Source organism: Neophocaena asiaeorientalis, unplaced genomic scaffold (assembly GCF_003031525.2).
Source record: "Neophocaena asiaeorientalis asiaeorientalis breed wild unplaced genomic scaffold, Neophocaena_asiaeorientalis_V1.1 scaffold82, whole genome shotgun sequence".
NCBI classification, from domain to species: domain Eukaryota; kingdom Metazoa; phylum Chordata; class Mammalia; order Artiodactyla; family Phocoenidae; genus Neophocaena; species Neophocaena asiaeorientalis.
In genome coordinates, this window is record NW_020173068.1 from 6,563,431 (window position 1) to 6,578,610 (window position 15,180).

Genomic DNA, 15,180 nt, shown 5'->3' on the forward strand with positions numbered 1-15,180 from the left:
TATAGTTTTGCATTAGCAGATAGGGGAAGTCATGCAATTTGCCCTACCCTTCTCTAAGCTTTCAAGAGGTTTTGGTTTTTTTTTTTAAGTTTAAAACTATTCTCCTTCCTTAGTGATTTATAATTAATGTTGGAACCACATAACTGAACTAACTCCAAGTGGGGATCGGAGTTCAGAAAATATTTGTGCTACCTCAGTCCAAATTTCCTGAATGAGAAAGGGTAAGAGGGTTAGTCATGTGTTACCTTAAAGCAACCAGAAACATGAAGTCTGGGCTTATACAATGTTGCTTACAAATACTTTTTAGCCATTCTGCTCCACACTATTTGTCCTCCTAACCTGTAATGATTAAAGCCTTGTTTTCAAACACCACAGAATTCAGACACTTAGCATACACAATGTTAACATGGACTATAAAGAGATTTTAAAAGCCACAGTTGTTCAAAATGCCATGTGCCTCCATGCCTTTGTACCTATCATCTCCTTTGCCAGAAACACCTTTTGCCCTTTCACTAACTGAGCGGTCAGCAAACTATGGTCCATGGGCCAAATCAGGCCCATTGCCAGTTTGTAAATAAACATGAATTCAGAGTTCAGGAATATAGTTTTGCAGTAGCAGACAGGCAGGATGGAACACTGCCATGGTCATTCATTTATGTATCGTCTATGGCTACTTTGGTACTACAACAGCAAAGGTATGTAGTTGCAACAGAGAACATATAACCTGCAAAGCCTAAAATATTTACTATCTGGTTCTTTTCAGGAAAAGAAAATGCTGACCCCAGCTCTACCTCAAGTTTTATCTCCTTTCTTTAGGTGGTTCTAGATTCTCCAGACATTTTACCTAATTTCAATATATCAGTTATTGCCCTGAAAGAATAATTATTTATAGGTCTAAAACTAAAGGGAAGGACCAGGGTTTCTATTTCTCTGTATATCCTTGTTGTCTACCTACCTCACAATGTTCAATAAATGCTGGCTGAATAAATCACAGAGAACAAACCTGCATGCTGGACATTTTGATTTGCTTGCAGCTGAGGGGCTCCTGAATTCCCAGGGGTAGTTGCTGTGGTCGAAGGCACCTGACCTTGCATAAAGTTCGGATTGGCCTGTCCTGCTGAGAAGCCAGGTGGGAGGCGTTTAGGCATTCCTTAATAGAAAACAACGAGTAAGGCAGTTACCTAGCAAATTTATACTCTTGCTTAGATGTGGAATGAATAAGGAAGGATGAGCTGCATGAAGTCTCCACTGGCTTAGCTCTCTCTGTCACACTGGTAGGATCTTTAATAAGGTTGGGAAAGATGGTTAAAAAAATCAACACAATCTCTTACATGAGCATTGTCAAAATGAAAAAGAAATACTAAAAAATTTACACTTAGAACATGCCAAGGAAAAGATGGCAATCTGCTCCCTAAATGTGATCTGAGGCCACGTCACAGCAAGGTTTAGGGCTCACTTTTCTGTAATACAACGGACCCCAAAACTTTACATACTTTTTAACACAGGTACCAAAGGAATATGCTAAATTCTCTCATATTCACACAAACTGATAAGAACTACTATAAAACAAAGACCTGGGTCCTGATATTAAGCATACATAGGTGATATTTTTTTTTCCATTGAGGGAAATGGATGATAATTTCCTTTGTGGAAAATTTCTCCCCAATATTGTGCTTGTCTCTTTGGAAGAGACGAGAGATCAGAAACAATTCACAGGAGCGTCAAAGTGAGGGTATATTGAATTTATCATTACACCGTCCCCTCAAAAGGATTGCTGAAATACTGACAGCTATGGTACCAAAAACCGTACTCTGATGCAATCTTACTAAAGTAATATTTTCTTTTATAGGAAGGTTTAATTTCAGAAAACAAATCTGTAATAAGGAGAATCTCAGAACCCACTCATAGTTTATAACATAGGCCTGGATGTGGCCAGATCACCTAGGTGAGCACATCACTTGCTCTATGAAAAGCATTAAGACCTAAGCTCACTTAAAATTTTTTTGTATTAGTCCATTTATTTAAGGGCCAAATTTTCATTGTCCTGAAAAACGCTCTGTAGACAAATATGCATTTGTCCTTTCTTTAGCAGTGACAAGTCCCCATTTGCATGCTTCCACTGTAATTAAGTCTGTAATCACATTTGCAGGAGGGACTACCCAGCTTCCACTGATCCAAGGCTAGATGCCCAGAACAGTGAAGTTTGGAGCCGAAACATTCTTGCACTTTCTAAAAACTTCTTAGGATTCAAATATTACCGCCTGCATGTCAGTAAAAGTAATTACAAGAGAGTGAAAAAAGACCGATGAGCAACTTAATTTCACCAGAAATCATGGGAACATGCCTTTGCTATGTTGCACTAAAGATGCAAGGGTTTTTTTCTGGGTAGGCAATGGGTGTCTTTTGGTGGGGGGTATGTTTATCAGATGACGGTATTACTCTCTATACTTTACTGAAAAGCTCCAAGCACATTCATGTGCACTAGATCAATGATTAATAAGAATAAATAATAAACATGGAGATGGATAAGTTTTACTGTAATCGTTTTACCTCTCACACATTAAGCTCCATTGCTTTTTCTTCATACAAGAGGCACCTTACAAAATAAATAAATAAATCTCCTTTAGGTATAACTGGTGGAATTCCCTCTCTAAGGAGCAGGCATTGGCATTATAAAACTATAAAAGTCAATGATTTCTGAACTTATTCCCCTTTATATTTTAATCAAATTTAACAAACACCATGCTATTTTACTAACTAGGATTATCAAAATTGAAAATCAGAAGGGCCTTTTCCCCAACAAAACCCTATTCTTATCTTTTCATTTTTGCTCTATTGCATAATCTTAATGTTTTCAACAGCTGAGTAGCTTAAGCTGTTAATAAAATCCTGTTTCTTCTGGACGTTTTAATTTACTAGTAGAAGATCAAGCAAAAATATTTTGAAAAACAAAATGAACATCTCTATATTGAATTTTACCTGCATTTTTATCCAGAGGGCTAGCTTAAACATAACCAGTAAGATGCTGCATAATGTATCAAGTTAACTAAGTCATATCAAGTGTCACCACTATATCCACAAAACCAAATAATTACATCCTTATTTCACTCCCTCCATTAACTCTAAAAATTGAAGTTCTGCTAAGATCTATCTCTAGTAAATTTACCAACACAAATGGCTTCAGTGTTCCTCACCTCCTAGGCCTGGATGTAAACTCTGTGGCCCCTGATTTGGTGGTTGCTGCTGCATCACCATGAAGTTAGGTGGCACGTTTCCCTGTTGAACCATAGGATTCCGACCCGGAGAGCTGACGGGCTGCTGAAATCCCTGGGGAAGTGGGTTATTTTGAGGTGGCCTTGGTCCCATCTGCTGCTGAGTTTGGTTAACCGTTGGGGAGGATGCAGGGGATCCCTGCTGGAAGGAGGAGGGTGAGGAGGCAGGAGACTTGTTGGTGAGGTGGGGCTGCTGCAGGGGGGCTGGGACCCTAGAGGGCCCTCCCTGCAAGCTCTTCATCTGAGGAGCTGTGAACTGGCCTGGGTTGCTCATCTGAGGAAAGTTTGTATGGGCTTGTGAAGCTTGCTGGCTGCCAAAGGGATACGGAGGGGGAGGGTGGGAAGGTGTCTGTACCGTGGCTAAGGATGGTCTTGCCTGGAGTTGCTGTTGCATTGGGCCAGGCAAGGGAGCCTTCTTCCACCCTTGATTTGCAGTCATTGTGCCCAGAGAACTCTGGGCTGGAGGAGGCTGAAGGGCTCCCGAAGGCAGCTGGTTCCAGCCTGGAGGAACAGGCACCTGAGCTGGGGCAGTAAACTGGGGTCGAATTCCCTGCGGCTGCTGCTGCTGATGTTGCTGTGGGGGTCTTGTCTGCAGCTGCTGCTGCTGTGGCTGTTGCTGCGGCTGCGGCTGCAGCTGGGGAAAATTAGCTGGGTTTAACTGTCTGTTCACAGGGACGGGCTGCATTGGGTGGTGCGGGGGAGCTAAAGATCCTGAGGGATGACTTTGCTGCTGTATATGGAGCCCAGAGAGGAGTGGATCCATTGCATCTGTTTAAAGACAGTCAACAAAGCAATAATTAACTTACTGCAACCTAGATCTTTCAGCAATCACAGTCTTGGCAATTCTGCAAATATAGAGTAAAATCTTCTGGGATCATTCAATGAAACATTTGTGAGCACTTGCTATAATGCAAAGCAACTGCCGAGATGACAGAAAGATGAATCTTGTCTAGAAAGAGCTTATGATTCTAAGTGGATATAAGAGCCAAACATAAAATGTGGAGTATTCTCCAAAGCACATTCTGAGGAACTATAAAAAAACAAAACAAATACAGAATTCTCGGTCATGGAGTGGCAGGACTAAGTAGGCCAAGGAATAGATTTTTAGGAATAAGAATAATGAGAAATTCTGAGAAGGAAATGATGACTTTCAGCTTTAAGAAACTAGGGCAGATTTTACATAGAAGACAGCATTTAAGCTGCGCAGTTAGGAATTTGGCATCAGAGAGAGGTGAATTTTGTAATGATCTGTGCAGGGAGTTCAGTCTCTTCCATTCTCAAAGATTGGAGGTCAATACCTGACTGAGAAGCAGGGCGAGGAGTCCTGGGCTGCAGTTCTGAATTGGGGCCTGGTGCCATCATGGAAGATGACACATTTCCACCCTGGGGTATCATAACAGTGGCAGGGCTGGTCATCCTTATTAATCCTAGAGAAAAAAAAATCCCTAGAATAGAGTACTGGCATTGGCACAATGTTTGTTTTTAATGAAATATTTCAAAAATATAAGAAGGTATGGAAAATTTTTATACCACCATCTACCTTATTTAAATCTACACATTCTACCCTGCCTCCTTCAGATATATATGCAGATACACCAGAAGCTGCCGCCTCCTTCCCAATCTCATTCCATTTCCTCCTTCTTATCTTATATCTGGGGTTAACAGTTCCATGCATGTTTACCTTTCCTACATACATAACCTGCATTACATTTTTTGTATGCTTTTAATCTTTGTATAAGTGACACCATTCTATATGTATTCTTCTTCAGTTTCCCTTTTCACTTAATATTATTTTCTGAGATTCATCCATCTTGGCTGCTATAATAGTGCCCCATTTTATGGAACCGATAAATCCATTCTCCTGCTGATGAATACTAACTTTTTATCCTTAGAACTTTGCAGTGTCATGTGTTTTTCCTGTATTCCACAGACATGTAAGAGTGTCTTTAGACTATATACTTAAAATTGCTAGGTTTTAAAGTATAAGCACCTTCAATTTTACTAGATATTGGTAAACTGCACTCAAAAGCGGTTACGCCAGTTTATACTCTTACTAGCAGTCTGAGAACTCCTCTTGCTCCACATCTTTCTAATTTCTTTTTATTTTTTGAAGATTTTTTTTCAAGTATTTTACTTATTTGTTTATTTATCTTTGGCTGATTTGGGTCTTCGTTGCTGTGTACGGGCTTTCTCTAGTTACAGCGAGCGGGGGCTACTCTCCATTACGGTGCACAGGTTTCTCAGTGCAGTGGCTTCTCTTGCTGCGGATCATGGGCTCTAAGTGCGTGGGCTTCAGTAGTTGTGGTGCACAGGCTCAGTTGCTCCGTGGCATGTGGGATCTTCCTGGACCAGGGGTCGAACCCGTGTCCCCTGCACTGGAAGGCAGATTCTTAACCACTGTACCACCAGGGAAGTCCCTAAAGATTTTTTTGATGTGGACCACTTTTAAAGTCTTTATTGGATTTGTTACAATATTGCTTCTGTTTTATGCTTTGGTTTTTTGGTCGTGAGGCAAGTGGGATCTTAGCTCCCCAACCAGAGACTGAACCCACACCCCCTGCACTGGAAGGTGAAGTCTTAACCACTGGATCGCCAGGGAAGTCCCTCTAATTTCTGATACTATTAGACTTTCTAGGATTTAGCGTCTGTGCTCGTAAGTGAAAATAGCCTATAATTATCCTCTCTTCCTGTCCTTTAATTTTAGTATCAAGATTAAAACAACTTCAAAATGAGCTGGAAAGCATCTTTCCTCTTTTTCTATGCTCTGAAATAATATGTGTATCTGTCTTTTAAATATTTAGTAAAACTTACCTGTAAAATCATCTGAGCCTGTGGTTATATTAATTGATTCATAGGGAGACAGATTATTTCAATTTCTTAAGTAGTTATAGATTTTTCATTTGATATGCCTTATTAAGTCAGTTTTAAATTATATTTTCCAGAAAACTGTTTCTTTGCCAATGCTTTCAAATTTATTAGCATAAAGTTATTCATGGAATACTCTTCTTTCCATTCTTTTTTAAAATTAAGGGATTCCCCTGGTGGTCCAGTGGTAAAGAATCTGCCTTCCAATGCAGGGGATGTGGGTTCGATCCCTGGTCGGGGAACTAAGATTCCACATGCTGCGGGGCAACTAAGCCTGTGTGCCACAACCACTGAGCTCGTACGCCTCAACGAGAGAGCCCATGTGCGGCAAACTACAGAGCCCATAGGCTCTGGAGCCTGCACGCCACAACTAGAGAGAAGCCTGCGTGCCACAACTAAAGAGAAACCTGAGCAGACCGCGCGCTGTAATGGAAAAAAAAAAGGATCCCGTGTGCCGCAACTAAGTCCCGACACAGCGAAAAATAATAAGGAAAATAAATATTTTTAAAAATTAAGATATAATTCACATACTATAAAATACACCCTTTAAAGTGTATGCTTCTTTTATTTCTTGACATTGCTTGTGCCTCTTTCTTTTTTATTTGTCTTACCAGGATCATCAATTTTAGTTGTCTTTTCAAAGAAATATCCTTTGGTTTTGCTGCTCTGTTCCATTGGGTTTTTTAATTCATACTTTACTTATCTCTGCTCTTACCTTTATTATTTCCTTCCTCCTAAATTATTACTTTGCTGTTCTTTTTCTCAATTCTTAAGTCAGACATTTGGCCTGTTAATTTTCATTTGATGTTCTGCTCTAATATAAGTATCTGAGGGCTCAAATTTTCTTCCAAATGCTGTACTGTCTACATCTCACAAGTTTTGATATGTACCATTCTCATTATTCCCTTCTAAATATTTTCTAATGCCCATCATGATTGCTTTTTAAAAAATCATTGGGTATTTAGAACATATTTTAAAATTTCTAAAAATATGGGATATTTTAGTTGGTCAGTTTTTTTTTTCTTCTTCTTCTGCTTCTTTGTTTTTGGCCACTGACTTGACTGAATTGCACTGTGGTCAGAGAAAATGATCTGTGTGTTACCAATATTTGGTATTTACTGAAACCTGATGTGGGAATAACACATGGTCAATTTATATAAATGTTACTCTTGTAAAGATTAAGAATTCTTGAATTTTTAGTGTATGGTTTCTGAATATATCCATTATATCAAACTATTCTAATTATATTATTCAAGCTTTCTTTATCCTTACTAGTTTTTGCTCAATCCATCAATTACTAACCCAGGTGTGTTAAAATCTCCCCTAGGATTTGCTATCTATGAATTCTGACCATTTTTGCCTCACATATTTTGAGGCTAGGTTATTAAGAACACAAAAGTTTAGCTATCTTCCTGAATTCTTCCTTTTATATTATACAGTGGTCCTTTTTATCCTCAGTAATGCTTTTTATCTGATAAAAATATTGTTATACTCCTTTTTGTTGGTTAATATTCATCTGGTTTTTCTATTTTTCTCTATCCTTTTAACTATGAACTGAGACCTTATGTTTTATATCATTCCTGTAAGAGCACATAACTAAATCTGAGATTATTATTCAATCTATTAATCACTTTCTTTTTATCACTGCTTATAATCCATTTGCATTTATTGTTAATTACTGGTATATTCTGGTTTATCATTTTATGATACCACTACTTTTTACCCTTCTTTTTCTATGCTGTTTTCCTACTTTTCCTGAATTTTATTGTATTGTTTTCATCATGCCCTTCCTTTCTACCCCCCCACTACTAGTTTAGAAGCTATACATTCTATTATTTTAGTGATATTTTAAAAATGTCAACAGACATATCTGACTTAATGTCAAAAGACCATATATGATCATCATTATTACTAAATAAGTCAACGCTTATTTAGATTTACCCCATGTTTACCAATTATTTAGCTCACCATTCCTTCTTAGCTCTTATTTCTTCCATCTTAGGTTCAATTTTCTTCTTCCTGAAGTACATCCTTGGGCAGTTCAATTAGCAAGGGTCTGTTAATGGTAAATTCTCTTAGTCTCTTTAAAAAGGTCTTTAATTCATACTACTCTTGATACTATAGCTTTGTTTAAAATTCTGGGCTGTTAATAATTTTCTCATCACCTTGAAAATATTACTCTAATGTTTCATGGCTTCCAATGTTGCCACTGAGAAATTAGCTGTGGGTCTGATAATCTTCCCTTTGTAAATAACTGGTCTTTGATTCTGAGTTGCTTTTAACATTCTCTTTGTTTTTCATGCTCTGTAGTTTTACAATTTTGTGTCTAGATGTGAATTTATTTTTATTTGTAGGGCTCAGAATTACTGGACTTCTGAATCTGAGGACTCATGTCTTTCATCAATTCTGGAAAAATTTCAGCCATTCTCTCTTTCACTATTGTCCCTCCTCAATTTCTTTATCTTCTTCTGGAACTCTTTTCAGATATACATTCAACTTTTCATCTTATCCTTCACTTCTCTTGACCTCTTTCATATTTCCATCTCTTAATTTATTGTCTGCTGTATTCTGGGTAATTTCTTCAAACTCACCTTCCACTTCAGCTGTGTCTAATTTGCTGAATAAGTCATTCACTTCAATAATTTTAAAATTTCTATAAGTTCTGTTTTTCCCCCAAATTCACTTTGTGTTTTGATAGCGCCTTGTCCTCTTCTTAGAATTTTCATAATTTTAAACATACTGATATTCCTATTACCTAGAATTCTGGAGGGAGGGACTCTAATTTAAATTTTATGAATTTGGAGTAGGCTTTATGAGAAATCTGCAATGGTTTGGGGTGAGAGTTTCAACGATTATTACCACTTTAGGACCACTTAATAACTTAGCTTAGCTGTACCTGGGTCATTTCAATAATACATTAAATGTCCAACATACATAAGGATAGAGAAGACAATTCTACAACCACCCTTTCTCCCACTCCTCAGCTAGAGCCCAGACCAAGAGAGACAAGTTTTGCATTTGTCTCCTTGTGCCAGAGAGTGAAAATTTTCTAATCTACTTTTTACTGAAAATCCTGGCTTCATGAAGGATTCCTAATTCTAACTACTTTATGTGGACCCAAGGCAAGGCTTCAAATTTTATCCCTCTTGGCCATTAAAACTCAAATTTCTTAGCCCCTGCAGCATCTCCTCATTTGTTTACTGCTATTCAAATTTCTTCTTTGACTTCGTTCTTGCCCTGGGGATTTCCCTTACTGTCTTACAAGCTCAGCTGTGCCTTAAATGTTATATTTCATCCAGCATTTTCAGGTGTTTTGTAGTTGGGAGAAGGCAATTAGGTAAATGTTTACCTGTTAAAAATGGATTTGTTTCTACCGGTTTGCAGGGCAGAAACTGAGACACAGATGTAGAGAACAAACATATGGATACCAAGGGGGGAAAGTGGCAGGGGGGTGGGGGTGGAGGTGTGATGAACTGGGAGATTGGGATTGACATGTATACACTGATGTGTATAAAACTGATGACTAATATGAACCTGCTGTATAAAAAAATAGATAACTAATAAGAACCTGCTGTATATAAAAAAATTAATTAATAAAAAAATGGATTTGTTTCTGAGGAACCCCACCCCATTTTTCAAAGATGGTAATTAGACAGTGAGAAAGTTCTTAGGAGATAAGAAGAAACAGGTTTTTTTAGTCTACAATCAGCTTCCTATCCTCAGAAATGTTTAAGTGCATGCTGCCTACATGCTTAGTAGAGATACTATAGAATACATTCCAGCACTATGTGGGAATCTGGACTAGAGCTATGATTCACAACTGGGGGCAATTTCGTCCCCCAAGGGGTGTTTGGAAATGTCTGGAGACAGTTTTGGTTGGAAAAACCTGGGGGGAAAAGGTGGTGGTGCTACTGGCACCTGATAGGAGGCCAGGGATGCTGCTGAACATCCTACAGTGCATAGGACAGCTCCCCACAGGAAAGAATTATCAGTTCAAAACATCAATAGTGACACATGACTAAATGACTAGTATGGTATAATCACTAATCTTGGGATTCTATGAGGCTATGAAAAGAAAATAGGCTACGAATTTGGTTTTCATTACCAAAGACTCCTGCTCATCAGTCAACTTTCTGTTGCCAATGCTAAGAGAAGAAAATGGCATTAAGAATAATTTAGTGTAAGACATTCTAGATACACAATTCCAAAGTTATTTATTATTGTTTTAGAGGCTAGTTAAGGTCTCTTTCCCTTGAAAAATTTATTTGTTTAACCAAATGTTAAATTTTGTTTGCATCCATTATCCCAATGGACAACAGAAAAAAAACATTCTTAAAGAATGCTTGGCAGTAAAGAAAGACACCTAGGGGTTAAAATGTTACTGTGACTACAGATCATTACTAATTGATTTTTCCTGAAACTTTATACTGTATATATTATCATAGTGTCCTTCATTAAATACCAGTCTAACCTAATTTCAACCTAAAGCTTCTAAGTTTCCTATGTTGATAATGAACTACCTACACATCACTAAAATTTACACTCACTTTTCAGAGATGCTTAGTAAATATGCCTGCTATTTGCCAGATACTAGGAGAGCTTGCAACTAGTGTGTTGATATTGTTTTAAGAGTCCTAATGTTTTAAGGCTGGAAGAGATCTATAACATTGTTTCTAGGACATAATTAAATATGTTTACAGCTAACTAAGGCTAGTAAATATTAAGACATCTGGCCAGAAATTGAGACCAGAACCCAGATTTCCTGAGTCTCATCCTAGGTCTACTCTTTCTTTCACTAACTATATGCAACTTGGCTAAACTCTGCCCACTCTTCTTCTGGTCCTGGTTCTTCAGTAGTGGCAACAGCGTCACCTATAATCTCTCATCAAGCTGCCTTAACACCAAATGCTCAGACTTCTATGGAGAACTATATCTTTTAACTCCCTACTATAGGTTCCAGGTTGGTTATTTTACATTTACTATATAGTACTCCAAAACAGCCCAACAACACAGGCCCTGACACATAACAGGAACTCAGTAAATGTCTGCTATATGGCTCAGGGCTCATCCATCTTTAAGCATGAGCTCAAAAGATTATAGGCACTACTATCTCATTTTATAGGTGAAGAAATTGTTGCCTGGAGAGTTACACTGACTAGCCTGAGGTAAACGCTAAATGGCAGTGCCAGGATAAAAACCTAGTTCCAATTCTATATGGCCAAGTCTTCAGCTACAGTTCAGAAAAATGGCTTTATAAATTGAGCTTCTCTATTCTGCTGCATTTCTTCAAGAGCTACTGTGGTAGATGGGGAGGTGAATTATTGGGTATAGTTTCAGGTACTTACTCTCCTTCAACCATAGCAGCTGTGCTTTTCTGGCTTATTTGAATAAAAGATCCTGCAGCAGAAAAAGTTTGAAAGCCACTAGTGTTGTGAAAATAGCACTGATCTGGGGAGTTAGAGCTGTGATATTAGCCCACTGCTACTTGACCCAGGGCAAATTGCTTCCTTTCTGTGAACTCCACTGGTTCCTCAGCTTCAAATGAGAGAGCCAACTCAATTCTAATATTCTGTGACTCACAGAATATTGAGTTCAATCCCTAAGAAATTTCAGGGCTGCTAAAAAGTTAGCAAAAAATTTATAACTCTTTCAAATTCTAAAGAGAGAAAAACACAATATTCTACATACTTCTGCAGATTACACATAAGCATGCAAGAACTCTCAGCTCACAGATTCTCAGTCACAGAGAAAGGTGGGAGTTGGAAAGCTACACTATGCTATAAACACCCTCAGGGTAGAAGATGTTTTATTCAGTTCTACTTTCAACACTTAGCATAGGTCCTGTCATACAGTGAAAACTCAATCAATGTTTGCTGCATGGTTCAGGGCTCATCTACCTTTAAGCATAAACCCAAAAGATCACAAAGACTGTATATGCTCCATGCTCTGTGATTCTAGCCTCCTGAGAGTATAGATTCACGTCTTGCTTTCCTGAACCAATAAACAGAAATGTGTCAAGAACCCCCACCTATCTTGCAGGACCCAAATGACCATACACTAGCAAATAAAGCCAAAAAAGGAAACTAGTAAAAAGTCATACAATTGAGTAGATCTCACCTGGACCACCGGCCATGGGAAATCCCGCCTCTATCCTAACTGAATTTCCGGCTCCCATGGGTCCATTCATTCTCACATCCTGGCTTCGGTTCTGAGCCAAAGCAAGGTTGATAGCACCTTCCCCTGAAAATGATAGGTAGGTTAAAAAAGGAAATCATCAGAATAAGATGCAAATTTCGTTTAAAAACAGATATGCGAGAGCTTTAGTTTTATGTTTTTTTGTTTTTTTTTTTTTTGCAGTACGCGGGCCTCTCACTGTTGTGGCCTCTCCCGTTGCAGAGCAACAGGCTCCAGACGCGGAGGCTCAGTGGCCATGGCTCACGGGCCCAGCCACTCCGCGGCATGTGGGATCTTCCCAGACCGGGGTACAAACCCGTGTCCCCTGCATCGGCAGGCGGACTCTCAACAACTGCGCCACCAGGGAAGCCCAGTTTTATGTGTTTTTGAAGAATTACGGTAAGTTTACCACCACAAAAAGGGTGAGTTCAATACTATACAGGTCTTTCTTCAACCTCACCTGAGCAGGTTCACTTACATGAAGTACAGGGAGAACATAACCAATTCTCACAATACAGCAGATGGACAATCGTTAATGATGTATGGCATCAGCAGAGAGCTTGGAACTCTGAATATTTATTTTCAACCAATTCACCTTGAATGTGTGTATGTAGGAAGAAAATATTCTCAGAAAGTCTCAAAATCCTAGGTTACGTTTTGGGAATTTATGATCAGAAATTAGAAATACGAGTAGGTTTAATGGAGAAAGAACATACGATGGCATGGGGACACTGTGATATTTGTAAGCAAAATATCATTTCCCTTTCAATGACTGCAGTATAAATAGATATGCAGCAGAGAAATTCATGCAATGAAGAGTAGACAGGTTGCTACTAATCTACCTCTGAGACATCTTACGATAAAGACCAACATTTTGTATAGGGTTTTTAATGCTTACAAAATTGTATTTCATTTGAACCTCACAATAGCCTGGTAGGTAATGTCACTAAAAGTGTTCCAATTGAGTAGACTCTAAAGTTAGAGGCAATTTAAATCTCACTTGATAAAAAGGTCTCTGAAACAAGTTTTGGGATGCCTCCTTGCGCTTAATCCCAAACTTTGACTACTGTTACTCTGGAAGACAGCACCATCTTGTGGGAAGATAAAAGTATAGCTAGCCTGTGGCTGAAAATTTGAAAGGATGCGTTCACCTCGTTCCTTAACTTAATGTTTTACAGAGCAAGATGATAAAGAAGGAAGCCAATGAGGGCACAGCAGTTTCCTCTGTCTTGTCACTGATCTAGGTCAGCTAGATAAATAGATAAAATATTAAGTATTTTAACCCGGCAGGTAGCTTGGTAATAGGGAACAAATATACTACCAATAAGTGACCAATCACCAGGGGCTACAAGATGTTCTAAGTTGCCTATGGGAGTCAGGAAGAAAAGAGAAAAGAGAATACAGATCTTGAGGGTTTCCACTAAAGAGAAAGAACTATTAATACACTAAACTTGCTAAGACATTCTAGATGGAAAGAGTATTGTTCTTGAAATGGACATCAGATCATGTAAATGGCTTGTGGCTGCTATTGACAGCCCAGACGTGGTCCTTGCCTTATCTCTCTAACCTCAACTCACACTACTTTCTCCTTCAATAACAAGGATTCAGCCTCAGTGGCATTTATTTTTACTTTCTTAGGCACACAAACGCACTTCTCACCTCAAGGCCTTTGCACATGTTGTTCTCTCTGCCTAGAACAGTTCTTCCGCACTCTTCACATAAACCAACTTCTCAATTTTCAATGTAATCTTAAGTGTCACATGCCCCAAAAGGCCTTCTCCAATCTTCTTATCTAAGGTGAGGTCACCCTTATCAGAACATCTTGTTACTTCTTCAGAGCACATCCCATGTATCAACAGTTACTTATTCATTCACTTATAGTTATTAACAGTTAATTAATAGTTATTAACAGTAACCCCCTTTACTCTCAATTTCCTAATTTAGATGATAAATTATATGGCCACCTTATTAATTATATCCTTTAAACACTGAACAGTGCCTGGTACACAGTAGGCACTCATTAGCTATTTACTGGCTATATGATGAATAGTCATCTTATTTTAACCTTACAAAGAATCATAGGCATTTTTCTATATGATAAATGCACTCCTTGAAAACCTCGCAGTCTATAAAAATCTCACACTGAAAATAATAGGTTTTATGGGAAAAACAGTGTTGAGGCAAACTCAAAACCCATGCGGCTTTGTAACCAGAGCGCTAATAAAAACAAAACTTGGTGTAGGCAACATACCCCAAAACAGCAGAATGAAAATGACTGGTTAAAGGTGGGAAATAATGTAGATGCAGTGGACCTTTAAGCCAGTGGAGCCACCATTAAGGTGGGCACAGGAGAAACTGAAACTTCACAAGCTGAGAGCCATGCAATGCTGAGGGTATACTTCTGGGGAAGGTACCTGAGTGTAACTTCTCATTCTTAATTTTCCTGAAATAAAGCTGAAAGGACTCCCACCTATGTAGCAACACATCTAAAGGCTTTTTGGCTTTTCTTGTGGACAATTAACCCTTCTATTGCTACTAATCTAACTCCCCTTGCCCAGGGGGTAAAAAAAATCACATATGAATGAAACACAATTTCCACACTATACTACTGTTATTCTCCTATTTGTCACCTGCACCTAAGCGTAAGCTAATTGTTGTCAAGGAAACACACGTAGAGAACACTACTGGCTCTCCAACTTGCTGATGGGGGTTGGCAAACTATGGCTTGTGGGCCAAATCTAGCCTGCTGCCTGTTTATTTAAATAAGTGTTATTGGAACACAGCACATTCATTTATTTACATATTGCCTATGGCTGTTTTTGCACTACTACTGTAGAGCTGAGTTGTCTTGACAGAGATCTTCTGGCCC

The 15,180-nt window shown here is 38.6% G+C and overlaps 1 protein-coding gene across 6 annotated transcripts in view; it reads right to left on the minus strand.

Annotated features, from left to right (window-relative positions):
• Positions 1-15,180, minus strand: part of NCOA6 (nuclear receptor coactivator 6) — a 78,503-nt gene that overhangs the window by 31,429 nt on the left and 31,894 nt on the right. For 2 of the 6 annotated variants that reach the window (XM_024742936.1, XM_024742935.1), the window contains exons 5-8: positions 12,255-12,377; positions 4,571-4,699; positions 3,195-4,040; positions 1,004-1,150 (exon numbers count right to left, since the gene is read on the minus strand). In XM_024742936.1, the coding sequence (XP_024598704.1) occupies positions 1,004-1,150; positions 3,195-4,040; positions 4,571-4,699; positions 12,255-12,377 (1,245 nt within the window). Of the gene's footprint in view, positions 1-1,003; positions 1,151-3,194; positions 4,041-4,570; positions 4,700-8,105; positions 8,194-12,254; positions 12,378-15,180 lie in introns of those variants that run through there. The other 4 variants (XM_024742940.1, XM_024742939.1, XM_024742937.1 and 1 more) reach the window with 4 other exon arrangements.